This window comes from Podarcis gaigeae (genome assembly GCF_964106915.1).
Source record: "Podarcis gaigeae genome assembly, chromosome: 17".
Lineage (NCBI taxonomy): Eukaryota > Metazoa > Chordata > Lepidosauria > Squamata > Lacertidae > Podarcis > Podarcis gaigeae.
Genome location: NC_139694.1, coordinates 35,077,350 through 35,100,350, shown reverse-complemented (window position 1 = coordinate 35,100,350; position 23,001 = coordinate 35,077,350). Strand labels below are relative to the sequence as shown.

The window sequence follows — 23,001 nt, the reverse complement described above, 5'->3', positions numbered from 1 at the left end:
AGATTGTGCAGTTTGACTGCCCCCACTGATAATGTCCCTCCTTGCTCAGACTTACCGGACACATGGGGTGGGGTACAACCAGGGTAACTATTCTGGCCTAAGAAATTTGCATCTCACTTGCTATTTCAGGTGGTCTAAGCCCTTGCTTGCCGTCCTTTAATTATTCTTATTCCCTTAGTAGCAGAAAGCTTGACAGTAAAGGAGAGGTAGATAGACCAGCTGCCTCCAGAATGACAGCAGAACAGAGTTTTTATACTTTTTAGTGCTTTTTTCGGGGGTACTCAAAGGTATGCAGTACCCACACCTCCTTTTGTTGTTGCTAAAAAGTGTGGCACTTACTGTAACAACATCATGGTGAGTACGAGCACCTATTTTTCTAGGAAAAAAGCACTGAATGGGGGTATATAATGTCAGGGGTGAACGAAGGCTAACCAACACCCACGGAGGGGCAAACTACCGGCTGCGCATGTGTTGCGCCACTACGTACGATGCATGCGTGCTGTCGCTACATATGGCACGTGTGTGGCGTCGCTACGTGGGCGCATGTGCAGTGTTTCTACATACAGCGCATGCATGCGACACTGCACATGCATTGTACGTAGCGGTTTGCCGCCGGCGAACGCCCTATGGACGGCGGCAGCTGCGAATGGAGGATCCTCCACATGCGGCTGTGGCAGCACAATGGCTGCTCGCACCACCGTGCCTGGGAGCGGCGGGGTGCCTTCTTGTCATCCCCCAGACATGGCACCCGGGGCGCACCGCCCCCCCTTGCGACGCCACTGTATAATGTCACGGTATGAATTCCCCCGACCTTGCTCTCCTCCTCCAGAATACTCTGAAGAGGCTCATCCCTTCTTCAATTAACATGTTTGAAAAGGCTGCACAACTCTTTTCTTTGTGTATCATAGCTGTCAACTTTTCCCTTTTCTTGTGAGGAATCCTATTCGGAATAAGGGAATTTCCCTTTAAAAAAGGGGAAAGTTGACAGCTATGTTGTGTATCCTCTTTGAGAACTGAGTGTCAGAGAGGGGATAGCATGATGGATCACTCTGGGAGGTATATGGTGGTACGTACTTTAGTATCCTGTTGGCACACAATGAACGACACACCGTCAAAGTTCTCTCTTGTTTAGAAGTGCTGTTTATCCTAGGCGCATGTGTGAGTTTTGCATCTCTCCAGAGCCCACCTTGGGAACTTTCTATAGCTTTTGTGATGGAGGGTTGGGACACTTGGCTCTCTTTGAGTTGTGCATGTTGGGCTTTCCGTATGAATGTTTCAAGAAGATAAGAGCCTTGGAGGTGCATTTCTTCTGGCTCAGATGATTGCTAATTCAAACTTCTTCAGTTGCAACTCTGAGCCTTAGCATGCAATGGACTGAAGGGGCACTGCACAGCACGCAAGCCATTGTTGGCAGCCCATAAGCTACTGTGCACCCTGAGAAATTGACAGCGATATAAACCTGGGCAAACATCCAGCCCTGTGCAGTTAGTAACCTATACCATAGTGTTTGTACAGCACTGAAGACTAGCTGGCAAAATAAGGTTAACAGCGAGCCAGCTGCACCTGGGAGCTGCAAGGCAATTCAACACAGCCTTGTCAAGGCACACATCTGAACAGTGTTGTCCTTGGGGCTACTCCAATTTACTTTAAAATGCCTATAGCAGAGTTTCTTTTCTTGAACTGCTTGGGTTGTGGAATGACTTACCTTACCTCAGCTCATCACTGAGTTCAGCTCACTTATCTGGCTCCACCCTTCTATTAAGTATGAATCTAGTTCCATGCAAATAGCAGTTAATTAACACCACCAATGCCCTCTTTGTCACCTTCCAGAGGAAAAAAGAGCTGAGTATTAAGTGATCATAGCAAGCAAGAGTGGATCCAGCATTTCTGAATTTCAATATTGAGTTAAAGCTTGTATATGTGTGTGAGAAAGACGGAGAACGCAGGCACAGTAAGGCCTCAGTTGGGAGGCAGGTCTTGTGGTAAAAGAGCTCAGTTTGGTAGTTCTGCTTTTGGATCACACTCTAGATAAGCCCACCCACATTTGTAGTGAAGTTCTGTTGCCTCTAGGTAGACACTTTTCCCACACTGAACCAATACTCCTGCTTTTCACACCTTCTCATAAGGGATCTGTAGCTCAGTTGTTTATTAGAGATAACAGTTGTATGCAGAATGCCTCTGTCATTGGCCTGAGCGACTTCAGCTAAATGGATCTCAGTCTGCTTGAGATCTTGGAGAGATGCTGCCAGTCTCAACAGGCAGTACTGGACCAGGAAGACCAGCGGTTTGACCCAGTAATAAGGGAGCTCCATGGCACAAGGTGGGCCAATGGTTAAGTGGGAAATGGGGCTTCCTGGCTACTGGCCAGCTCTTCTTTGGGAAAGGACTGCAGAAGGTAACCTGCTACCATTTTGGAGTAGCCAACCGAGCTGAAAAGAGAATTGATTGGCCAAGAACTGCAGTCTTTCAAAGCAAACCACATAGTGACATGAGCTGCAGCCTGGTCCGGCATCTTTCATCCACACACACCCTGATCTAGGCCTGTCTTCTTTCCCTCTCCTTCTTTCCTCCCCTTTGTACAGTTGCCGAACCAGTAACAGAAAGAGCCTGATCCTGACAAGTACATCGCCGACGCTGCCGCGGCCTCACTCTCCACTCCCAGGTCATATTGGTGAGTTAAGCCCTTGACCTGCCCCATCCTTCTTTCAGGAGTTCCACCCTGGGTGTGCCTTACTACACGGTGGGTCACAAACAGAGTATGGTCCCTTGTCTTGCTGCCCCTGCTCAGGCAGTGGCCATCAAACAAGGCCAGCTAGACTGGCTTTGACAAAGCAGACCATGGAGTCGAGTAGTAATTGCTCATACCCAGGACTAATAAGTTGCCCTTGGTTCCTTCTGAGGACACAGTAATGTAAGTCCTTCATTTTTTAATCTACCCTCGTTGTTGTTTTTTTTAATGTGGGGTTCCTTCGCATTGCTACAGCTGGATAGGATTAGATGGACATAGTCTTGTGTTATACTTGTTTGTCATAACATGCCAGGATGCCAACAGAAATATTGAGAGAATTTTCATCTAAAACCAATGTCCACCTCACCCAGTTTCCATCCTGTCAGCCTTGCCATACGTTTAGCAATAAGTATTACGTTGACTCCAAAGCAATCATATTAGTTTGATTTAGAACCAATGTTGTCTTTGTGGGTTCATCCATCTTCTAGTCAGCCTTTGCATTCAAACTGTAATTTTCCCACTGATTTCTTTTCTCATCTTTCCATGCATCGCAGGCCATCTGTCTATTATTCTGGCCACATATATAGCAACACCTTCTCATCTGTCCATCTTACTAACTATCCCTGCCATTGTCTGTCCATCTCTCTGACTTCAAATCTTTTCCTCTGACTATCTACCCAGCCATTTGACACTTGATCATTAATATCCCATTGTCTATCTGTCACCTGTCTTATTTGTTTATTCACCCATCCAGCATTCTATTTCTTGGCCTCTTTCTGTCTTCTGTTTTCATATTCCTCTGCATCACCTCCCATGGCTTGTTGCTGGAGTCACTATGGCAACCTTTCTCATTATGGCAGGCTCTGAATATGAATATGAATATGCTGGCTCCTTGAGTGAGGCAGGGTTAAGAATTCGATTTGATCCTCTGGCCGTCTCACCAGGCAATGTGTTGATTTCCCTTTTGTGTCTTCTTTTCCTGCCCTGCCCACAGGTAGCAGCCCTCTGGACAGTCCTCGGAACTTTTCCCCCAATACACCAGCCCACTTTTCCTTCGCTTCCTCCCGCAGGTAAGAGCAGTCCCTCATTCTTTGGGGCTCTGGTGTCCAATGGCTTTTGGGAATCTCCACTGCAAACCCGGACTCCTTCACTGAACACTGCTGTGTCCATACAGGGGTGTTGCACAATGAGTAGTCCACTGTTTACCTATGCACCTGGGTGCAACAGTGTCCACAGATGAGTCATTTAAATTTTCTGCCTCTGAGTCCTAAAGCAATGTTTTGCATCTGCACTAGTTGTGTGTATCCTTGTGGTGCCCACTCCCCTCAATTATTACATACACACCCTCTATTAACATTTACTTAAGGGTGGCATGAGCACAGATAGATATAGATATACTGTATAGATATAGATATAGATATAGATATAACCAGGGATGCAGGTGGCACGGTGGTGTAAATCACTGAGCCTCTTGGGCTTGCTGATCAGAAGGTCAGCGGTTTGAATCCCTGTGATGGGGTGAGCTCCTGTTGCTCTGTCCCAGCTCCTGCCAACCTAGCAGTTCGAAAGCACACCAGCGCAAGTAGATAAATAGGTACCGCTGCAGCGGGAAGATAAACAGCATTTCCATGTGCTTTGGTTTCCATTACGGTGTCCTGTTGTACCAGAAGCAGTTTAGTCCCGCTGGCCACATGACCCTGAAAACTGTATGTGGACAAACACCGGGTCCCTCAGCCTGAAAGCGAGATGAGCACCGCAGCCCCATAGTCGCCTTTGACTGGACTTAACTGTCCAGGGGTCCTTTACCATTACTTTTTTACCTACACATATAACCACACCTTAAAAAAGCAACCGCAGAAAATAGTCAAGAACTAAGGTTTACCAGCATATTTTGCAATGGGCAAAATGAAGGGTTGTGAATTTGGGGGTAGGGGAGTAAACACACACAAAAATAAGTCTTGCCATGCCGCTAATAGCTACTGATGGTACAGCAAGCCCCCCTAGAAATTTGCCTCATGGGAGACCTGCCTCTCCACTTGCAGTCCTTATTTGATGAAGTCCCACATCTTGTTGCAGAGACAGAGTCTCCTGGGCAAAGTTCCCATAGACTACTGAATGAATGGAAGCCCACTTGGGGTAGAAACCAGTTCCTCTGTCCACAAGGAGAACCAACTCATATCCATTCCTCATACTTTTTTCTTGCTTCAGCCCCTGCCCAATCTCCCAGTTCCCCACCAGCCCATCCCAAGAAGTCCCTATCCCTCTCAAAGGCTTCGGAGGAGAACTGCAAGTTCCTGGCTATCATTCTCGTGTTTGATCTACCAGGCCAGGCTGCCAGAATGTGGCATACAGGAACATTTGAGGCGCTTGAAGACTCTACAGCTGCTGCTCCCCATCTGCTCTCTGCTCTTTTTATAGTCATGCCCATGCAGCTTCTGCCTCCCACCCCCATCCCCACCCCCAAAAGCAAGGGAACAGACTGTGAAGTTCCATCTTGCCATCAACAAAGTGCTGAGTAAAATCCGCCCTGAGATGTTTACAGATCTCTGTTCTGTGAATTTTCACACTGGACTAAAACACACGTACGGTTTTATCACTGGAGTATGATTAGAAAATACCTTATTCCGTGGAACTTGCAAAGTCACTCGTGTCAGTGAGATAGAGAGATAGAGAGATAGAGAGATAGAGAGATAGAGAGAGAGAGATAGAGAGAGAGAGAGAGAGAGAGAGAGAGAGAATGAGAGATAAATCAAGCAAAGTGTATAGATTGGAACAAACCAGGACACCCCAAAAGAGCTTTTTTTAAGGAAACCACTGAAATTGTTGAGTTGTGGGGGTTTCTTTAGGAAAAGCCAAAAGTTGTTGAGCTTTTCTTTACAAAAACACCAAAAAATGTGATTATTATTTTTTTTAATAGACTTGCCTAAGATCCAGGACAAAGTGCCGCCTTTCGGAAATTCACCCCAACATCAATTCCACCTTTGAAATCCCAGTAATGTCAGGGGAAATCCGGACGTATGGCAGCCCTAACAAACCCACTGAGGCTGCCTAATACATCGTATAAAAGGAGGAGGATGTTGGCTATTTGCAGAAAGCATAGGGTTGAGGGCCAGTGTTTGCATAGGACAGTAAATAGTCAAAGCTGTTCCAGATGCAAGATGGAGGGGTGGGGGAAGCTTTGCCAGAAAGCTTTGGAAATTGTTGGCCAAAGGATCAGGGCAGCATGCAGAAAGAGACAGTCCAAAACAGGGTCACACAGTAGATGGGATCAAAGGTAAGGTACCTTTCCAAGCAGACTGGGAACAAGATGCCTTAATCTAACAGATAACGACCAGAGAATCAACAAGGTCAAGACTAGCTGTTGTCATGCCCAGACGAAGACCCAGACCCAACACTGAAGTTTTATAGCTAGCTTGGGTCAGGGCAAACCAACAGGACATCTGGAGCACTCCTGGGGCTGGGGGAGGAGTAAGTTGACCCTCTAGCATGCATAAAAAGTCTGAGATGCAGCATAGGTCCACAGCACATATAAAGCACATTCAACACACATTTAGAGCATGTGACTTCTCCCAAAGAATCATGGGAACTGTTGTTTCGCCTCCACAGAGCTACAATTCCCTGCACCCAACAGTCCCAAGGATTCCTTGGGCAAAGCCATACGTTTTAAAGGTGTGTTGAATGTGCTTTAAATGCATGGTGTGAATCTGCCCTATGTTGACAAGGACATTGTCTCTTGTGCTTTCCTTTCTTTCTGAACCTCTGAAGGGAAAATAGAACTGGGAGGAGAATTCTAATGCAAGGACTCTAATTAGAATCAACTCTTGTGCCAGAACTGCCGTTGTGGTTTGGGGTTGCAATTCCTTAAAGAGTTTGTGGCATTCCCTATTTCACCCAGGTGCTCCACTTTCAGTTTACACCCCTGAAAGCTATGCCACCATCACACATACTGGTAACTACTGAATCACTTTTTCTGCCTTCATCAGCTACAATTTGATATGAGGCATTCTGTGGAACTGGGTTTATTAACAAAAGACGTATTTTTAAAAACCTCACCAAAGGAAGAGGCTGAAAGGGGAGCTGTGTTGGGCATGAATATTTTTAATTATACGGAAGCAAAGATGGGAATATTTAAATCAAACTTAAATTTCTCTCAATCCCTATCCCCAACCTGATGGGAGGGAAGGAACTAAGTTCAACTGCTTAACTGAATGAGATGGTCTAAGGTAATAATAACTGGAAACATGAAATCTACAAAATAGTTTAGCAAAGAAACAAAGGTAAACACCAAAAAATTCATGAATCCAAAGAGACTTGAACCTTCTCCAAAAGCAAAGTTCTGTTGAGTCTTCTGAGAATTGCAGGGGAATCCGCCAAAGGCACTTCTCTGTGAAGATAATCGCTGCATTTTATCCTCTCGGTAACCTTGCCAGGGAGGTTAAGCTGTGTGACAGTATCTCTCCAGGCGCGGTTGTACTACAACTCCCATCATCCCTAACCACTGGTGATGGTTATCCAAACTATCTTTTGTCCTGCAGCTTTGCCCTGGGGGGGGGGGGACCATTCTTTATAGCTCCATCAGAGCAAATGGCAATTCAGGTTTTCTCTGAATTGATGTTTGCTCTGATTTAGCACTAAAGGGCGGGTTTTCCCTGGTATGGGACAAGGGGGAAACTGCTCAGATCCATACTTTCTAGGTGTGGAACGAGCAGAATTGTGGATGAGCCCTAAATTACACTACTGCCTGGCCAGATTACTTAGCAAACACTTCAAACATGAAAGTTTGATTAATTATTTAAGGCCAGGCTAATCAATTGTCATTGGATCCAGAAGATTAATTGTAACAGCCAAACACCATTTGTCAGTGTGTTTATAGCTTTCATTGATAGAGCAGCTAGTTCACACAATCAAGTCTCTTTTTTCCTGGTCCAGGCTCAAACTGTACATCTTTGAACCCACATTGCACCTGAATTGAGCTTATGCAGGTTTTGGAGGGGGCAGAGGGCTTGCCCCTGCACACGTCTTAACATGTGAAAATGCTTCAAGAGCACATTTCCCATGAGAAAAATCCAAATCACTTGGAGCTTTTTAATGTAAAAAGATAGGGAGCAATGGCAGAGGGGTCTAAAATCATCAACAATGTGGAAAAAGAGACATTTTTCTCCATGAGGATAACAGAATTTGAGGGTGCCCCAGTGACATTGATTGGCAGTAGGCTCAAGTTGGGCAAAATAACAGAGCAAGCTGTTGTGCTGTGCTGTGCTGTGCTGGAGGGAGTTAAGAAGTGGCAGAGATTTCCCTCCACTCAAATGCAGCCAGGTTCTGTTGGCAGGAGGCCTCACTGCTGTGGAAGTCCTCACTGCACCTGTCAACGATACAGCCAGGTGGGAGCTGCTGCCAGTGGTATCCCCAGCATAAACCCCTGAAAGAGGCTGTGTTTGGGGCAGTGGGGGCAGTGGGACTGGCCAAGGATCCTCTAGAATCTAGATCAGGGGTTGGCAAACTAAGGCCCGGGGGGCAGATGTGGCCCACCGGGCTCATTAATCCAGCCCATGAACCTTTCAGACCCTGCTGCCCGCTCGGTCCTCACCACACGGGGATTGAGATCCGTGACGCTGGCACGGCTTTGGATTGGCTGCAAGAAGCTCCTGCAGCCAATCCAAAGCTGCGGACGCCTCTGGGCAGGCGGCGATGCTGGCGCGACTTCGGATTGGCCGCAGGAAGCTCCTGCGGCCAATCCGAAGCGATGGACCAAAGCAATGGCCAAAAGCTGTGCGGGAGGAAGCAGCGGGAGGGGGGGCCTTTCAAGGGAGGGGAGTGCTTTCTGGAGAGGGTGGGTCCGGGCCCCCACAAGGTCTGAGAGACAGTGGACTGGCCCCCTCCTGAAAAGTTTGCTGACCCCTGATCTAGATCCTAAGATGATCCAGCTACTAGTGATGGACTGAGTCTGGGCCTTTCAATTGAAGTCCTTACCGGAAGTGCTTCTCTTTAGAACATCAAATGACTTGTTGCCTTCAGCACCTATTAGTCATGAGAGGTAAATAGAACCTCTGCATTCAGAAGCAACATACTGCAGGCAATGTGTTGCCCTCCAGATGTTGTTGGACTACAACTCCCATCTTCCCTGACTTTTGACCATGCTGGCTGGGGCTGATAGGAGTTGGAGTCAAAATGTCAGAAGGGCACCACCCTGCAGCATGTTTTTGGACACCAGATACTAGGGGACAAAGAATAAGGGATTCTGTTGATGGGAATCATAGTGTTCAAGCCCATAGAGCTCCCAGCCCCATCCTCCATTCACTGCATTGTCCAAATATGAATTACCCTTAGCAAAGTTTCTGGTATTTCTATCAAGCCTCATTAAAGCCCAGAAATGGATCTGTGTCTACAGTAATAGAGAGAGGTTTTCTAGGCTGTACCTAAATGGTGTGACATATGTGTCAAGATAAGAGTTTGATAGGAGGCCTAGTGTAGCATTCAAACTCATAAGCTTTGTACACACCTTTGTGTCCTGAAAGTCTGATCAGGCAATTATTTTCAGCCAGCTGGTTTACTGGAGATACCAGCAAAGAAAGCACAAACGGTTGAAACATGGACTTTGTGACAATATGGCTTTCTTTCTTTTTTTATCAGAACTGGTTCTGCCTGAATCTTTAAACTATGGACTATCTTAAAGTTCCTGTTCATTTTGATCATTTCAGGGCAGATGGCCGGCGCTGGTCCTTGGCTTCCTTGCCATCATCTGGATATGGAACCAACACTCCCAGCTCCACCGTATCGGTAAGACCTTCCTGCCGTTAAGAAGATCTGGGAGGGAGGCAAGATTTGACTGGTTATGGGAGCTGTTTATTGGATAGTGGCCCAAAGACTTTGCTGGGGTATTTGAGGATAGGCCAGCCATGCAAGTCTAAATCGTAAATACGGTGGTAGAAATTGCTAAAACTACGTGTAGGCCAACTGGCTCCCAGTTTGCAGCTATTGACCCCCCACCCAAGAGAGCTCTGCATGTCCACTGTAGGGTTGCCATGTCCAGGAAATCCCAGACACATCCTCTTTTGTGGGGTAAACAAGCCCATCCTGGGGGTGGGGGGATTTTTACATTCTAAAGGAAATGTCTGAGGTTTGGGTTTTTTGAAATTGGGGTGGGGTTTGGCGTGGGCACGGGTGGCTCTGCACGCCGCGGCCGCTGTCAGCATGAACCAGGGAGAGCGGCACATGGGTGCAGCGGCCCTGCGCACGCTTGCACCTCTTTCCCTGCCTCGGGCTGGCAGCAGCTCTGGCTCTCTCTCCCCCCCCCCCTTCAAGATATGGCAACCCTAGCATACAGGCCAGAGGCAGGGGAGGGGAGTCAGTGTTGTCAGTCTGGGTTGCCTTGGGACACCCTTAGGAGTAGAGGAGTCTACATAATGTGAGCACTCAGCACAGGTTGAAGAAGCAGACTGCATACCCATTGCAAATGTTGTCACACAACTCAGTGCAATCTGTAACATCCTTGTGTGTGTATCTGTGGTTCACTGTAATAACATCTGGAATTCTTAGCTTCAGGTCAACCTGAAGGGCTGTAGGTCAGTGGTAGAATGCTTTCTTTCCATACGAAAGGTCACAAAACCCATTCCTGGCATTTCCAGGTAGGACTCGGAAAATATGCGTGCCTGAAACCATAGAGCAACCTCCTGCCAACCTAGTGCCCTCTTTTAAGTTTTGGACTACAACTGCACTCCCACACCCCAATATCACCTCTGCTGTGCTGGCTGAGGCAAACAAGACAGAGAAGGCTGGTGTAGTCTATGCCGAGCTAAATGGGCCAGTGGCCAGATGGTTTAAGCAGCTTCCTGCGTTCAGTCACATTCTGTGGGTTAATGCCCAGCTGACATACGAAAACCATTCTGCATTAACAATTCTCATGTTGCATTGGCAATTGGATTATATTTTGGTTCCTGCAATAAAACTGTTACATGTTTTAGAAGGCTATGCAGCCCATGTATAGGAGCTGGGCCATTTCCCAGACCTGGATACATTTCCGTGGCAGATTTGGGAAGACATTTGCAAATAGCTGACACTTGGCATCAACTGAGGGCCAATTCTGTTTTTTCCTTGCAGTCGTCCTGCTCCTCCCAAGAGCGCCTTCACCAGCTGCCTTATCAGCCCACTATGGACGAGCTGCATTTCCTTTCCAAGCATTTTGGCAGCAGTGAGAGCATTACTGATGATGACGGGGGGCGGAGGTCCCCTGCGGTGCGGCCCCGGTCCCGGAGCCTCAGGTAAGGATGGAGCAGCCGTCACCCTGCAGAGCAACTCCCTTGGGTCCCTCGTATGTTCATTGCGCATTCATCCTTCACTCAGAAACTTTTGTAGGAATATAAGCAAATGAGAGACTTGCACTGAGATTATTGAAGGTCTATAGAATGGGATAAAAGACCAGTGTTCCAGTTTGATTCAGAGTCAACCCTGGCTGGCATGGGTAGATCCTAAGCTCCGCCCCCCCCCAAAAAATCACCAATGGAGTGTACTTGCTAAGAAGCATTTTAGTGCAATGATCTGTGGGGAATTTGTGGTTCTCGTGATACTGCTGGACATCAGCTACATCAGCCCCAGCCAGGATGCCAAGTGATCAGAACTGTTGAGAGTCATAGTCCAGCAACAAATGAAAGGTTCCAATAATCTTAAAGAATGAATAAGGTTTACATAGACAAAAAGAAACACAGTCGTACCTTGGTTCTCAAATTTAATCTGTTCCGAGAGTCCGTTTGACTCCTGAAATGGTTTGAAAACCAGGGTGCAGCTTCTGATTGGCTGCAGGAGCTTCTTGCACACAATCAGAAGCTGTGGAAGCCTTGTCGGATGTTTGGCTTCCGAAAAATGTTTGCAAACCGGAACACTTACTTCCGGATTTGTGGCATTCAGGAGCCGATTTGTTCAGGAGCCAAGCCGTTCGACTACCAAGGTACCATTGTATAATGATATGTTAAACATCTAAGAAAATAAGCACAAAACAGCTTAGCAACTCAGCAAATATGACTTTTGTTGCATTTCAAATGTGATAAAGACTGATGGGAGTAGTTATTTGAATTCTGCCATTAGGCTGCAATCCTATATATATTTACCTAAGAGTAAGCCCTGTTGAACTTCTAAGAGTAGACATTAGAGGATTGTGCTTTTACTTTTTCACATTGGTATGATCCAGGCCAGGAGGAAAGGTTAAACAGGTTGAATACAAAAGGCTCTTCTACTGTCCTACCTGCTGGTAAGCAATTAATTGGAGAGAACTGTGATTAAATAGCTCCTGCTAATGGTTCCCTGTACATCTCGTAAAGCAGGTTTGTGTGCCATTCTGAAAGTGTTGCCTTTGGTTAAGGAAAGCAATAGGATAATACAGTCAAACCTCAGTTGTAGAACGTAATCCGTTCCAGAAGCCCGTTCATCTTCTGAAACATTTGACAACTGAGGCACAGCTTCCGATTGGTTTCAGGAGCTTCCTGCACTCAAGTGGAAGCCGTGTCAAACGTTCAGCTTCCAAAAAAGGTTTGAAAACTGGAACATTTACTTTCGGTTTTTTGGCATTTGGGAGCCGAAATGTTCAAAATGGAGGTGTTTGGGATCCAAGGTTTGACTGTATAGGAAGCAATATGGGTAATACTGAACACCACACTGATCTTTCCTATACGCAGGGGCTGGGGTCTCGGAATCTGTTTTCTATTTTACTGGAACTGCTGGAAGCCAAGTGCACAAGACAGCTAGAAATGGAGAGTGTGGTGCACACACTCAGCCCATGAGTTTGTTTTCAGTAGTGCAACTGACCTCACAGTCTTTTCACACAAAAATCCATTCTGATACCACCATGTTTTCTTTATTTCAACAGCCTTGTTCAGAAAGTGAGAGGGAAGTCTTTTGTGTGTGTAAAAAAACCTTTCCAAGTCTCCTGCAAAGTACCCAGAGATTTACCATAGATCCCAATCTACCTTCTCCCCACTTCTTCCATACAGTATATTTCACACCATTAGCAACGAAAAAATAAAGATGAGGTAGTAATAAAGAAAAGTGAGAAATGCCCAAATAGAATTCAGGGCAATGGGGAGTGCAGGAAAATAGAAGGTACCAGGAGCTGATGCATTCTTATTCCTTTGCAGCCCGGGCCGGTCTCCATCCTCCTATGACAATGAGATAGTAATGATGAATCATGTCTACAAGGAACGATTCCCCAAGGTAAGGGTCACAGCCAGAGGCAGAATCTAAAGATTTCATTTCCATCAAATAACATCCTACAGGGACCATTTTGCCCGGAATCCTGGAAAATGGCTGCTAGAGGCAAAGGGATCTGTTTCATTTAGCCACTTTCCACTGACAAAAGACAGACAATCTACCTGTATTGACACTTAGCATGTAAATTTAGGGCTTTTTTTTGGTCCCACTCTTTCTGGACACAGCTCCATGCTTAAAAGCTCTGAGTCCAAGTGTGTGTGTATGTGTGTGTTTTGTCCTGGAGATTTCTTTGCAAAAACCCACTCTTTAGTGCTCAATTGGAGCAAATGTCCATTTGGTTTTTCTGCGGATTGCCTTTTGCTCCGATTGAACTTTAAAGAGTGGGATTTCACAGCAGAAAAAGGGGCACCTTGACACAGAGTTTTACACCGTGGATCGTGTCTAGGAAAAGTGTGGATCAGCCCTTAATTTACATTTTAAAACTTGAATACTCCTGCCCAGAGCAGTGTCTCATTGCTTTACTTTGTCTCATTCTCTCATGATTATTGCAATTGCCCACATTCCAAACAAACACACTTAGAAAGGGTAATGGAGAGAGAGAGAATAAGAACTGGGCCCAGAAATGGAAGCAAACAGGTACAATGATACCTGACTAGGGTGTGTGATTGTTATTTATATAAATAGATATGATGGAGAAGAGAAATACCTTATGCCTTATAAGACTGAGAAAGAGAGAGAGCCCCTGAGGTTGGATGTGCCTTGTTAGACATCATGTCTTACTGTGGTGCAGCTGTGATATAACAAGTGATTCTTTTAGAGGAAGGTGATAAAAAGGAAGCGCTCTCATGACCCAGAATTCTTTTTTTTTTTTTTACAGGGAGAGCACAGAGGGTGCTGTGAACTGGGTTGTAGTTGGGGGCCTGGGAATCAGGATTCCCTTATACTTTTCCTAGCTTTGAGAAAGGAGCAATGCCTATTCTGGGTTATTTACTAGACTCTTTTTTCCTGACACAAGAGCTCCAATTTCTTACCCCCACAGGCCACGGCGCAGATGGAAGAGAAGCTGAAAGACTTCATCAAGAGCTATGAGCCAGACAGTGTGTTGCCCTTGGCTGATGGGGCTCTCAGTTTCATCCACCACCAAGTCATTGAGCTGGCACGAGACTGTTTGGCCAAGTCCCAGGAAGGCCTCATCACCACTGTCTACTTCTATGAGCTGCAGGAAAACATGGAGAAACTTCTGAAAGATGTGAGCACAGGGCCTCTCAGTAAATGTGCAGTGCATGGCAAGATGTGCGGAAGAAGTCAGTTTTGCACGGCAGTGAATAAAAAAGATACAGTCAGTAGAGGCAACAGTGGTCAAAGAGAGGGAGCTGGGTTGGATTGGAGAAATTTCTGGAGAAATTTAGGTTTAGGTGTGAGTGGCAGCAAGTTATGATGGAAGCAACCATGATGGACGAAGCAAGCCATGTGAGAGCAGGGACTCTGAGTGGGGTGATAGGAAGAACATGAGGAGGTGTTCCTTGTGGGCACAGTGGCATGCCATGGAGATGACTGCAACCCAAACCCTTCTCTAACAAGCCCCTTCTTCCATTGCTTACAGGCCTATGAGCGCTCTGAGAGTGAGGAGGTGACCTTTGTCACTCAGCTTGTGAAGAAGCTGCTCATTATCATCTCCCGACCAGCCCGGCTGCTGGAATGCCTGGTGAGGCACTGAGGGGTATACGTGTCTGTCTGCTTCCCTAGGAATTGGCAGAAGTCAAAGCTGTATGTCTCTGTTGCCACTTGATATCTTCCCACATGTTCACATCAAGATCATGATCTCCTGCCTGTTGCACTCTCTGGACTGGTGAGGTGCTCAGTTTCTCAGGTCAAGGGGAAGGCACCTGTGAGAGTCAAGGCTGTGGGTTTATGGGCTCTGGTTCTGTAGGATCCATCCCTGGAGCTTCCTGTCCACCAGCCTCAGGTTCAGTGGGCTCAGTTATCATGCTCAAAGCCAGGAACCTAGTCCATCACCTCAGCCACTAGCCCTGTTGCCTCTTTGGTATCTTGGTCATTGACTGTGGGATTGTGACAGGTAGCATTGCTGTGAGGATGGGGAGAAGAGTGCCGTTCTGCTGTTCTCCCACCATCCTCCTTTTTCATTTGCTAATGCATGTTGCTGCAAAGGAGTCGTGTGATAGGAGTAGCAGGGAGCCACCAGAACACTCAAAACATAAATTCACAATGAAGTGGCCGGCAGATAGGAGCTATGTTGTGGGTTCTATCACACACACAAAGTACTGTACCCAGCTAGAGCCTACAACACTTCTTTAGAGGCATGTTTTACACACAGTAGCAATTAATGGTCCATTTGAAGGAACTCTTACAACATATGACATCCCTGAGGGACAACACGTGGGCTGTGCACAGCAAATGAGAAGGCAATGTACATGTTTTAGGAAGAATATAAAAATCATATGTGCGCACAAAGTTCCTTAAAATGAATGGAATGCATGAACATAGCTGCTCTAACTCAACACAAGGCCTACTGAAATCATCTCCCTTTGTTCAAGGCCTGTTGGCTATTCCCACCAATGGACCCCAGAAGTTTCCAATTCCTATCAGAGCTTAAAATGAGCCACAGCCCACTGGTATTTTCAACACCAGTCATGCAGTCAAAATGAAAAAGCATGATGTAAATACAGGGTATTACTCAATAACTATCAGACTGCACACAAAAGGTTAAGGCAGAGGTTTTCAACCTTTTTGAGTCCACGGCTTCCTTAACTAACTACATTTTTTTCTGCGGCATCCCTGTGGGGCTCAGGAGCCCAGTTCTGTCACCCCTTGCCTGCAGAGCTGGCAGCCTCTCACCCTTTTTTGAACACCCTCCCTTGTGGATGTTTCCCTCATCCTCATCACCTCTCCCCTCTCCTCGGGAGTCCTCTAGCTGCTGCCGCCATCCCTGGTCTCTGAGCTGTGCCCCCTGCCCCAAAGAGAGGTGCCTCCCATAGCTTATAGCCAGGGCTGCTGCAGTATACAGCTGTGCAAGCCTTTGGGAGGCAATCTGAGAAGGCAGGAAAGGAAAGGGGGACAGAGGCCAGTGTTGCCTGCCGCACCCCTGACCATCATTCAAGGCACCCCAGGGTGCCACAGCACACTGGTTGAAAACCACTGGGTTAAGGAAAAGGGCACACACAGCCAAAGAAGGATTTGATTATACGGGTAGTGAAAATCATTGGGAAGGGGGGGGAAATCTATTGAACTATTGTGGGAGGTGGAGTCCAAACACTGCTGGAGAGCCACATGTTCACTATCCTTGCTCTGTAACTGTTTCTATGAGGCAGAAAGTGAAAGAGGCAGCTTTAGGGCAGCCACATTGGTCAAGAAATTAAGGGTTGGCAAACTGGGAGGGAGACAGATCTTGTGCAAGTATTCAATCACCCAGGAAGTTCTCCTGAGCATGGCCCAGTGCTCATTTGTTTAAACAGGGCTTTAACAGAAGACTTCAACAGGTCATTCTTCATTCTAATTAGAGGTGAGGCCGCAATTTGGATTTGGTGTTGCCCCAGCACATCTTGGACCAGCCCTTAATTTTGCCTACGAAGGACATCCTGGCTTGTGTTACTTTTGTCAGCTTTGTTCCCACATGGTAGGAGTTCATCCTGGTGCCTGTTCATCAGTCCTGTATGTGGGGAGGAGCCATAGTCCAGGAAAAGTGTTCAGTCCTTCGTACCACGACTTAAGTATTAGCACTGAGCCGAGCACCCTTGAGCCTTGGCACCAGTTGCTTCTCCTTCTGCCTCTTAATCCTGGCTCTGCTCTCTGCCATCCACAGGGCATCAGCTTTCATCCACCTGCCGGTTTCCCTGGCAACAGACCATCCAATCACAGGATGCGCTTCCTCAGCCTTGCTAGTTGCCAGGTGGTTTGAGGAGCTGGAGGCTGTGCCAAGCCAATGCAGTATCAGTTGCTGTGCTTATGTGGGCATCCCTTGTTTGAAAAGGAGGAGAGTAGCAGTAGAGAGGAAAGCAACTGATTACGCCTCTTTTTATCATATATGTATATGCTTAGTTGTCAGTTTGTTTTTGCCAAAAGCTGGCTGATGGGAGGCTGTTTGATTTCCTTATTCCTTTTTCAAGTGTTTTTCTCTACCGGTTGTTGGCTTGTGACTGACTGATGAAGAATCTTTCTGTCAGCCAGATCTGAAGGAAACAGTGTTGAGCAAATGATTTTGTTCCTCCTATATTTATTCTAGCACAGGAACTGGGACTGGTTCCCCTGATACGGTTTCCTTTGGACCTGGGAGTTCAAGGGAAGCAAAAACGCCCACACATAAAGCTTTCACCAATGTTAAGTGGGAACACTTCAAATTCCTATTTTTCTATAATAACTCCCCGGTCTCATCTAATTCCCTGTCTACTGCTTTGTCTCTCCCCAACCTTTCCAACTCCACAAAACCAAACACACTGCAGTCAGAATCAGTCTTTTTATTACTCTTTCATAGCCTGGTCAGCTTGTTTCATTCCTTAGAAGCAACCTAAATTGCTGCAGCTAGGTCTGTAGCCTACATTATTTTTTAAATTTGGGTGGTGTGATCCACTAGGTAGCCCCATGGAAATTAATGAACATGGCCAAGTTTGGTCTATGAATGCCAGTAGAGCTACTCTGAGTAAAATTTAGTTGAATTTCTGATTCACAAAGAGGTTGCAACCCTGGTCACAGACCTATATGACAATTAGTTTGTCATATTAAGCAAACTGCAAAATTACCACACATTAGTATAATGGTTCAGATCGAAACCTCAGTCACATAATTCCTTCACTCACTCACTGTAGGATCCCCACAGAAATCCCTGGCTCAGCTACATAAATCAGTCTGCATCACAGTTGGTATATTTAATATCATAGAATAAATGAAATGAAATGGGAGGACCCCAGTTCATCATTTAGCATAAGCCTAACCATCTTGTAGCCTCTGGTCAATCCATGTTGCACCAGCCTTTTTCTATGGCCCACAGCACCCCATTTTTGCAGACCTTGGTTTCTAAACAAGTAATAATAATAATAATAATATCTTTATTGTCATTGCCCCCTCTCAGGGACAACGAAATTACTTGGCTGCTCCATCCACCCAGATAGGGCACTCCACTTAAAATCAGAACAACTATAAAAACACTAATTAAAACAATATAATATAATACAGCAAGGAAGATTAGATGACTTCAAAGTCCAGGTTTCCCATTCAGGGCCGAGATCGCTCTGGAGAAGAAGCTGTTCTTGAGACGGCTCGTTCTTGTCATCATCGTCCTGTATCTCCGTCCCGACGGCAGGAGCTCGAAGAGACAGTGACCAGGATGCGATGGATCTTTTACTATGTCCAGTGCCTTCCTATGGCACCTTGTGGCATAAATCTGCTCTAAGGTGGAGAGTGGGCAGCCAACAATGCTCTCTGCTGCATTATCTTTAACCCAAAGATGATCTTTAGCCTGCTTACTATGGTAAAATCCTATGCTTTTTGTGGGTCAAATAATGTTTTGTACACCTGAGTCCCTGAGTGGTGAGAAGTTTCAAGGGTGCTAGCACATACTTTAGGTTTGGTTCTCTTGATGGAGACAGATAGTGCTTCTGTGCTGTATGATCTTCTGCACAAATAGTCTGTGCAGAAGATAGAAAACTCATAGCATTAACACTTCCAACAGATCCTGCTCCCCCATTAAGTTTCTGTGGCAGAGTAGCCAAAACCATAACTTCATATTTTTGCACAAAGAACTCCAGTCTCTTTGTTCTCTTTCCCCTTGGTGACATCCCTCCAGCCAGGCAGATTTGGTGGCAACTCATTGCCCTAGCTTATATGACAAAGTAGATACTTAACAGATGCAGCTAGGGTTATATACTCAGTAAAGAAACTAGTTTGACCATTTCAGCAGTCTTCCTGTTTCTACAGAATTTGGTCCTATGAATGAAGTCACAGGATTGAAGGGGACCCCCAAAGAACCCATTTGATCCAACCCCCAAACTTATTATTCCACTTTTCCTTAAAGGAGCTCAGGACAGTGTGCTTGGGGACTGTGCCATTCTACTCTAACAATTGCCCTGCAAGGTATATTAGGCAAAGAGAAAGAAAGAGTGGCTGGTTGAGGCTCGCCCAGGATACTCTGATCCTGTTCCCAGCGCTCTGACCATGACACCACACCAACTCTCCCTTTTGTGAAAAAGCAAAGGCAGCTCATTGTTGCTAACTTCCCGCAGTCTTAGGAGAAGAGGCCTGATCCAATCCAAAGCAGGGCCTAACTCTGAGCTGTTCTACTGTTCCCTAGGAGTTTAATCCCGAGGAGTTTTACCACTTATTGGAAGCTGCTGAGGACCATGCCAAAGAGGGACACCTGGTGAAGACCGATATCCCTCGCTACATCATCAGCCAGCTGGGACTTACCCGAGATCCCTTCCCAGGTAATTCACCAAAAAGCCACCTGCAGGAAAGCAGGCTGCATTCCACGTATGTACCTGGCCGCAGTACCTACTGTGTTTTGTGAACATATGTGTATGTGATTTCATGCATGTGCTAGCATGCTCATCTTGTAACCTCTGTGGCTATGTGGCAAGTGACCCGTCCTGTTAGCTGTGGAGTTTGGTTTTACATGGGTTCCAAGAAGCACAGGCTGTTCCGTCCCCCTTCCCCCTTGTGAGGATTCTTCATGCGTGGGCCAATCACATTTCCTCTACGGTGTTCAGGGTAACCTCTTCATGTGTGAGTTTATTGTTTAGGGTGATCTACTTGTTAAGCAGAACAGAAAAACACACCAAGGGTGTGATGTCACTGATGGGAGTGGGTGTCAAGACAGCTTCTAGCCTTGACATATTTCCAGTACAGTGGTACCTGTATCTTAACAAAGAGGTGAAACTCATCCAGGATTCCTTGGGGACAGAGCATCCCCCTAAGAAAGGATAGATCATGGATAGACCGTGTCCCATTGGACAGTTCCTTAGCTTACTGCTGGAATTTTTGTGGAGAACACAGGACTAGATGGACTTCAGTCTGATATAGAAAGGCACTTCGGATGATGATAAGATACATTCTCTGGTTCCCTTATTAATACAGATCATTGAAGCCTTTGCCACTAAGAGATCCCAAGTATTGACCCTTGCTGTGTAAATCTGGACCTAGTTCACACACACATTAGCAGCCATGACAGCTGGGGGGAAAGACCACATATGTGTGAATCTACATTATGACTGAAAGGATGTCTTTGTATCAACGTTTTTTGAAATACTGTTCACCCCCCTGGTATTTTATTTATTAAGTTGTCAGGTTAGAAAGTTTGCTTTGGTCTCAAGGTGGTCTGAACCACTGAGTCTCTTGGGCTTGCTGATCAGAAGGTCAGCAGTTTGAATCCATGCAACAGGGTGAGCCCCCGCTTTGTCCCAGCTTATGCCAACCTAGCAGTTAGAAAGCACGCCAGTGCAAGTAGATAAATAGGTACGGCTGCAGCGGGAAGGTAAAGGGCGTTTCTGTGCACTCTGGTTTCCGTCACAGTGTTCCATTGAGCCAGAAGCGGTTTAGTCCTGCTGGCCACATGACCTGGCAAGCTGTCTGTGGACAAACGCAGGCTCTCTTGGCCTGAAAAGCAAGATCAATGCCACATCACAGAGTTGCCTTTGAGTGGACTTAACTGTCCAGGGGTCCTTTACCTTTTACCTTTTACCTCCATCAATAAACTTCGTGATTTTGAAATCTTAAATTGGGCTGAACCAGCTAACGTTTGATGCCTTAATCTTATATGGCAGATTTCAATGGTCATTCAGGGTGTGCTTCTTGGTTTATCTGTGTAAACTGAGGGGCAAATGTAGTTATATACATGTGGAATTTCTTCCAGCGAAAAAACCCCCCACTTAACACTTTTGCTATAGTCTCCAGGACTCCAAATCTATCTGCCTGTCTTTCTGTCTGTTATATTTATATCCCTCCTCTTCTCCAAGGAGCTGAAGGTGGTGTACACACCTCTCCTCACACCCTTCCATTTTATCCTCACAACAACTCTGTGGGGTAGGTTAGGCTGAGAGACTGGGACTGGCCCCAGGTCACCTAGTGAGCTTCATGGCTGAGTGGAGATTTGAACCCTGGTCTCCCATGTTCTAGTCTAACACTGTAGCCACACTGTGCCACATTGGCTGTCCGAGCGGTGCAGGCCAAGGGCATGTTTAATGCTTTCCTCACAGGCAGGTTTCCCAGTCACATTTGGCTCTTCTTAAGGGACGTGGGTGGCACTGTGGGTTAAACCACAGAGCCTAGGAATTGCCAATCAGAAGGCTGGCGGTTCGAATCCCCGCAACGGGGTGAGCTCCTGTTTCTCAGTCCTTGTTCCTGCCAACCTAGCAGTTCGAAAGCACGTCAAAGTGCAAGTAGATAAATAGGTACCACTCCGACAGGAAGGTAAACGGTGTTTCCGTGTGCTGCTTTGGTTTGCCAGAAGCGGCTTAGTCATGCTGGCCACATGACCCGGAAGCTGTACGCTGGCTCCCTCGGCCAATAAAGCGAGATGAGCGCCACAACCCCAGAGTCAGCCACGACTGGATCTAATGGTCAGGGGTCCCTTTACCTTTACCCTAAGCTGCTTTATCCCCATGGGGGAATGTTGTACAGACCTGTTCCCAATTGTTTGACCCAGGGACAGGGTTGGCAGTTGCTCAAGGTGAGTCTGTGGGTGTCAAAGTGCTGACACCCAGGTAAGCCAAACCAAGTTCATATGCCGACGTTGGAGAGTCGAGTGGTCTCCAAGGCACCAGATGATGAAGGGATTGCAATTTGGCATAAACCATCTGTATCCATGTGTGTTAAATGGGCATGGGCATGCATTTGTGTGAGCAGGGTAGCACAGCTGACGTTGTATTCCAGTGTGAATGTAAATATATGCGAACCCACATACCCGCAGGTGTTTGTATATCTGTTCCCAAGCTGTGTGCTAAGGTGCATGCAAGCATAATCGCCTGTGATTTGTCTTAGTGAGCGCATGCTTCTGTCTCCTGATGACACGTGTATCTCTCCATCACACACATACCCCCACGCGTTAGCATGCCGCCGTGTGTGCATGTACGTACCACAAGGCATGTGCATTGGCGTATATGCATGGCTGTATGCACATGTCTAGGTTTCGCCCTTTCTGTGCTTTCATGAATGACGATGGGGTTGCTAAAGCCTTGTTCCCTTGGCTCTCCCTTTGGCTCTTTCCAAACCCTGTTCTCGTCAGATGTGCTGTATGTGGAGGAGCATGATAGCGGAGGATCGAACACACCTGAGACAGAGGAGTTCACAGAGGTCAGTACACAGGGGGCACCAGCCGCACCCCAGCTCTGTGCTGTCTATCCCAACTCTTCACACATAGACACAACTCTCTCTTTGTCTCTCTATCTCTCTGTCTGTCGCTGTCTCTCTCTCTCTCTCTCTCTCTCTCTCTCTCTCTCCATACCGCTGCTCAATGTTTCTGCCACTACATCCATATCGCAAGCTTGATCCTGAGGAAAGAGGGAAAAGCAAAGCTCCTGCACCTACTTGACTTCAGGCAGCCACTCCATTTGGTGGGCTGTTGTGCAGGAAGACAAACTAAAGGAAATCTGGCTACTCACTTGGCTGCATGCAACTAAAGCCCTCTATTTACCATTGGGCGTTCGGTCTCTACTGGAAGCAGCTGGAAATCAGACCAAAGCCATGGTTCCCAATGTGGGCAGTTTGATTTTTAAGGGGGGCAGTTTGAGAATGAGTTATTAACAGTTAATGGCCTTTTAGGAATCCTCCATGTGAATAGGAGTTCACTTTTTGAATAATAAGAATTATACGTCACAGAAGGGGATCAGAATTTTAGAGATGCTTAGGTGGGGCATGGCCAAAAAAAGGTTGGGAACCAATAGGCTATAGCCAGAATTTATTGCCTGGATGCAATTGATTTACACTCCTTTGTTATGTAAGTAAGCAGTCCCCCCTCAAGCCATGAGCAGCCTCAGGACTGGAGGGGGGGGGGAGGAAGTTTTCCATCCCTACTTAAAGGTGATACTTGCAATTTCGGGGGAAAGTCCAATGAACTCCAAAGTAGGTTTCCC

The 23,001-nt window shown here is 46.5% G+C and overlaps 1 protein-coding gene across 5 annotated transcripts in view; it reads left to right on the top strand.

The window, feature by feature from the left end:
* Positions 1-23,001, top strand: part of MAST1 (microtubule associated serine/threonine kinase 1) — a 91,079-nt gene that overhangs the window by 42,594 nt on the left and 25,484 nt on the right. For all 5 annotated transcript variants that reach the window (XM_083718326.1, XM_083718324.1, XM_083718323.1 and 2 more), the window contains 9 exons: positions 2,583-2,671; positions 3,723-3,798; positions 9,427-9,505; positions 10,826-10,986; positions 12,853-12,928; positions 13,965-14,174; positions 14,529-14,630; positions 19,227-19,359; positions 22,155-22,222. In XM_083718326.1, coding sequence (XP_083574452.1) covers positions 2,583-2,671; positions 3,723-3,798; positions 9,427-9,505; positions 10,826-10,986; positions 12,853-12,928; positions 13,965-14,174; positions 14,529-14,630; positions 19,227-19,359; positions 22,155-22,222 — 994 coding nt within the window. The remainder of the gene's footprint in view (positions 1-2,582; positions 2,672-3,722; positions 3,799-9,426; positions 9,506-10,825; positions 10,987-12,852; positions 12,929-13,964; positions 14,175-14,528; positions 14,631-19,226; positions 19,360-22,154; positions 22,223-23,001) is intronic.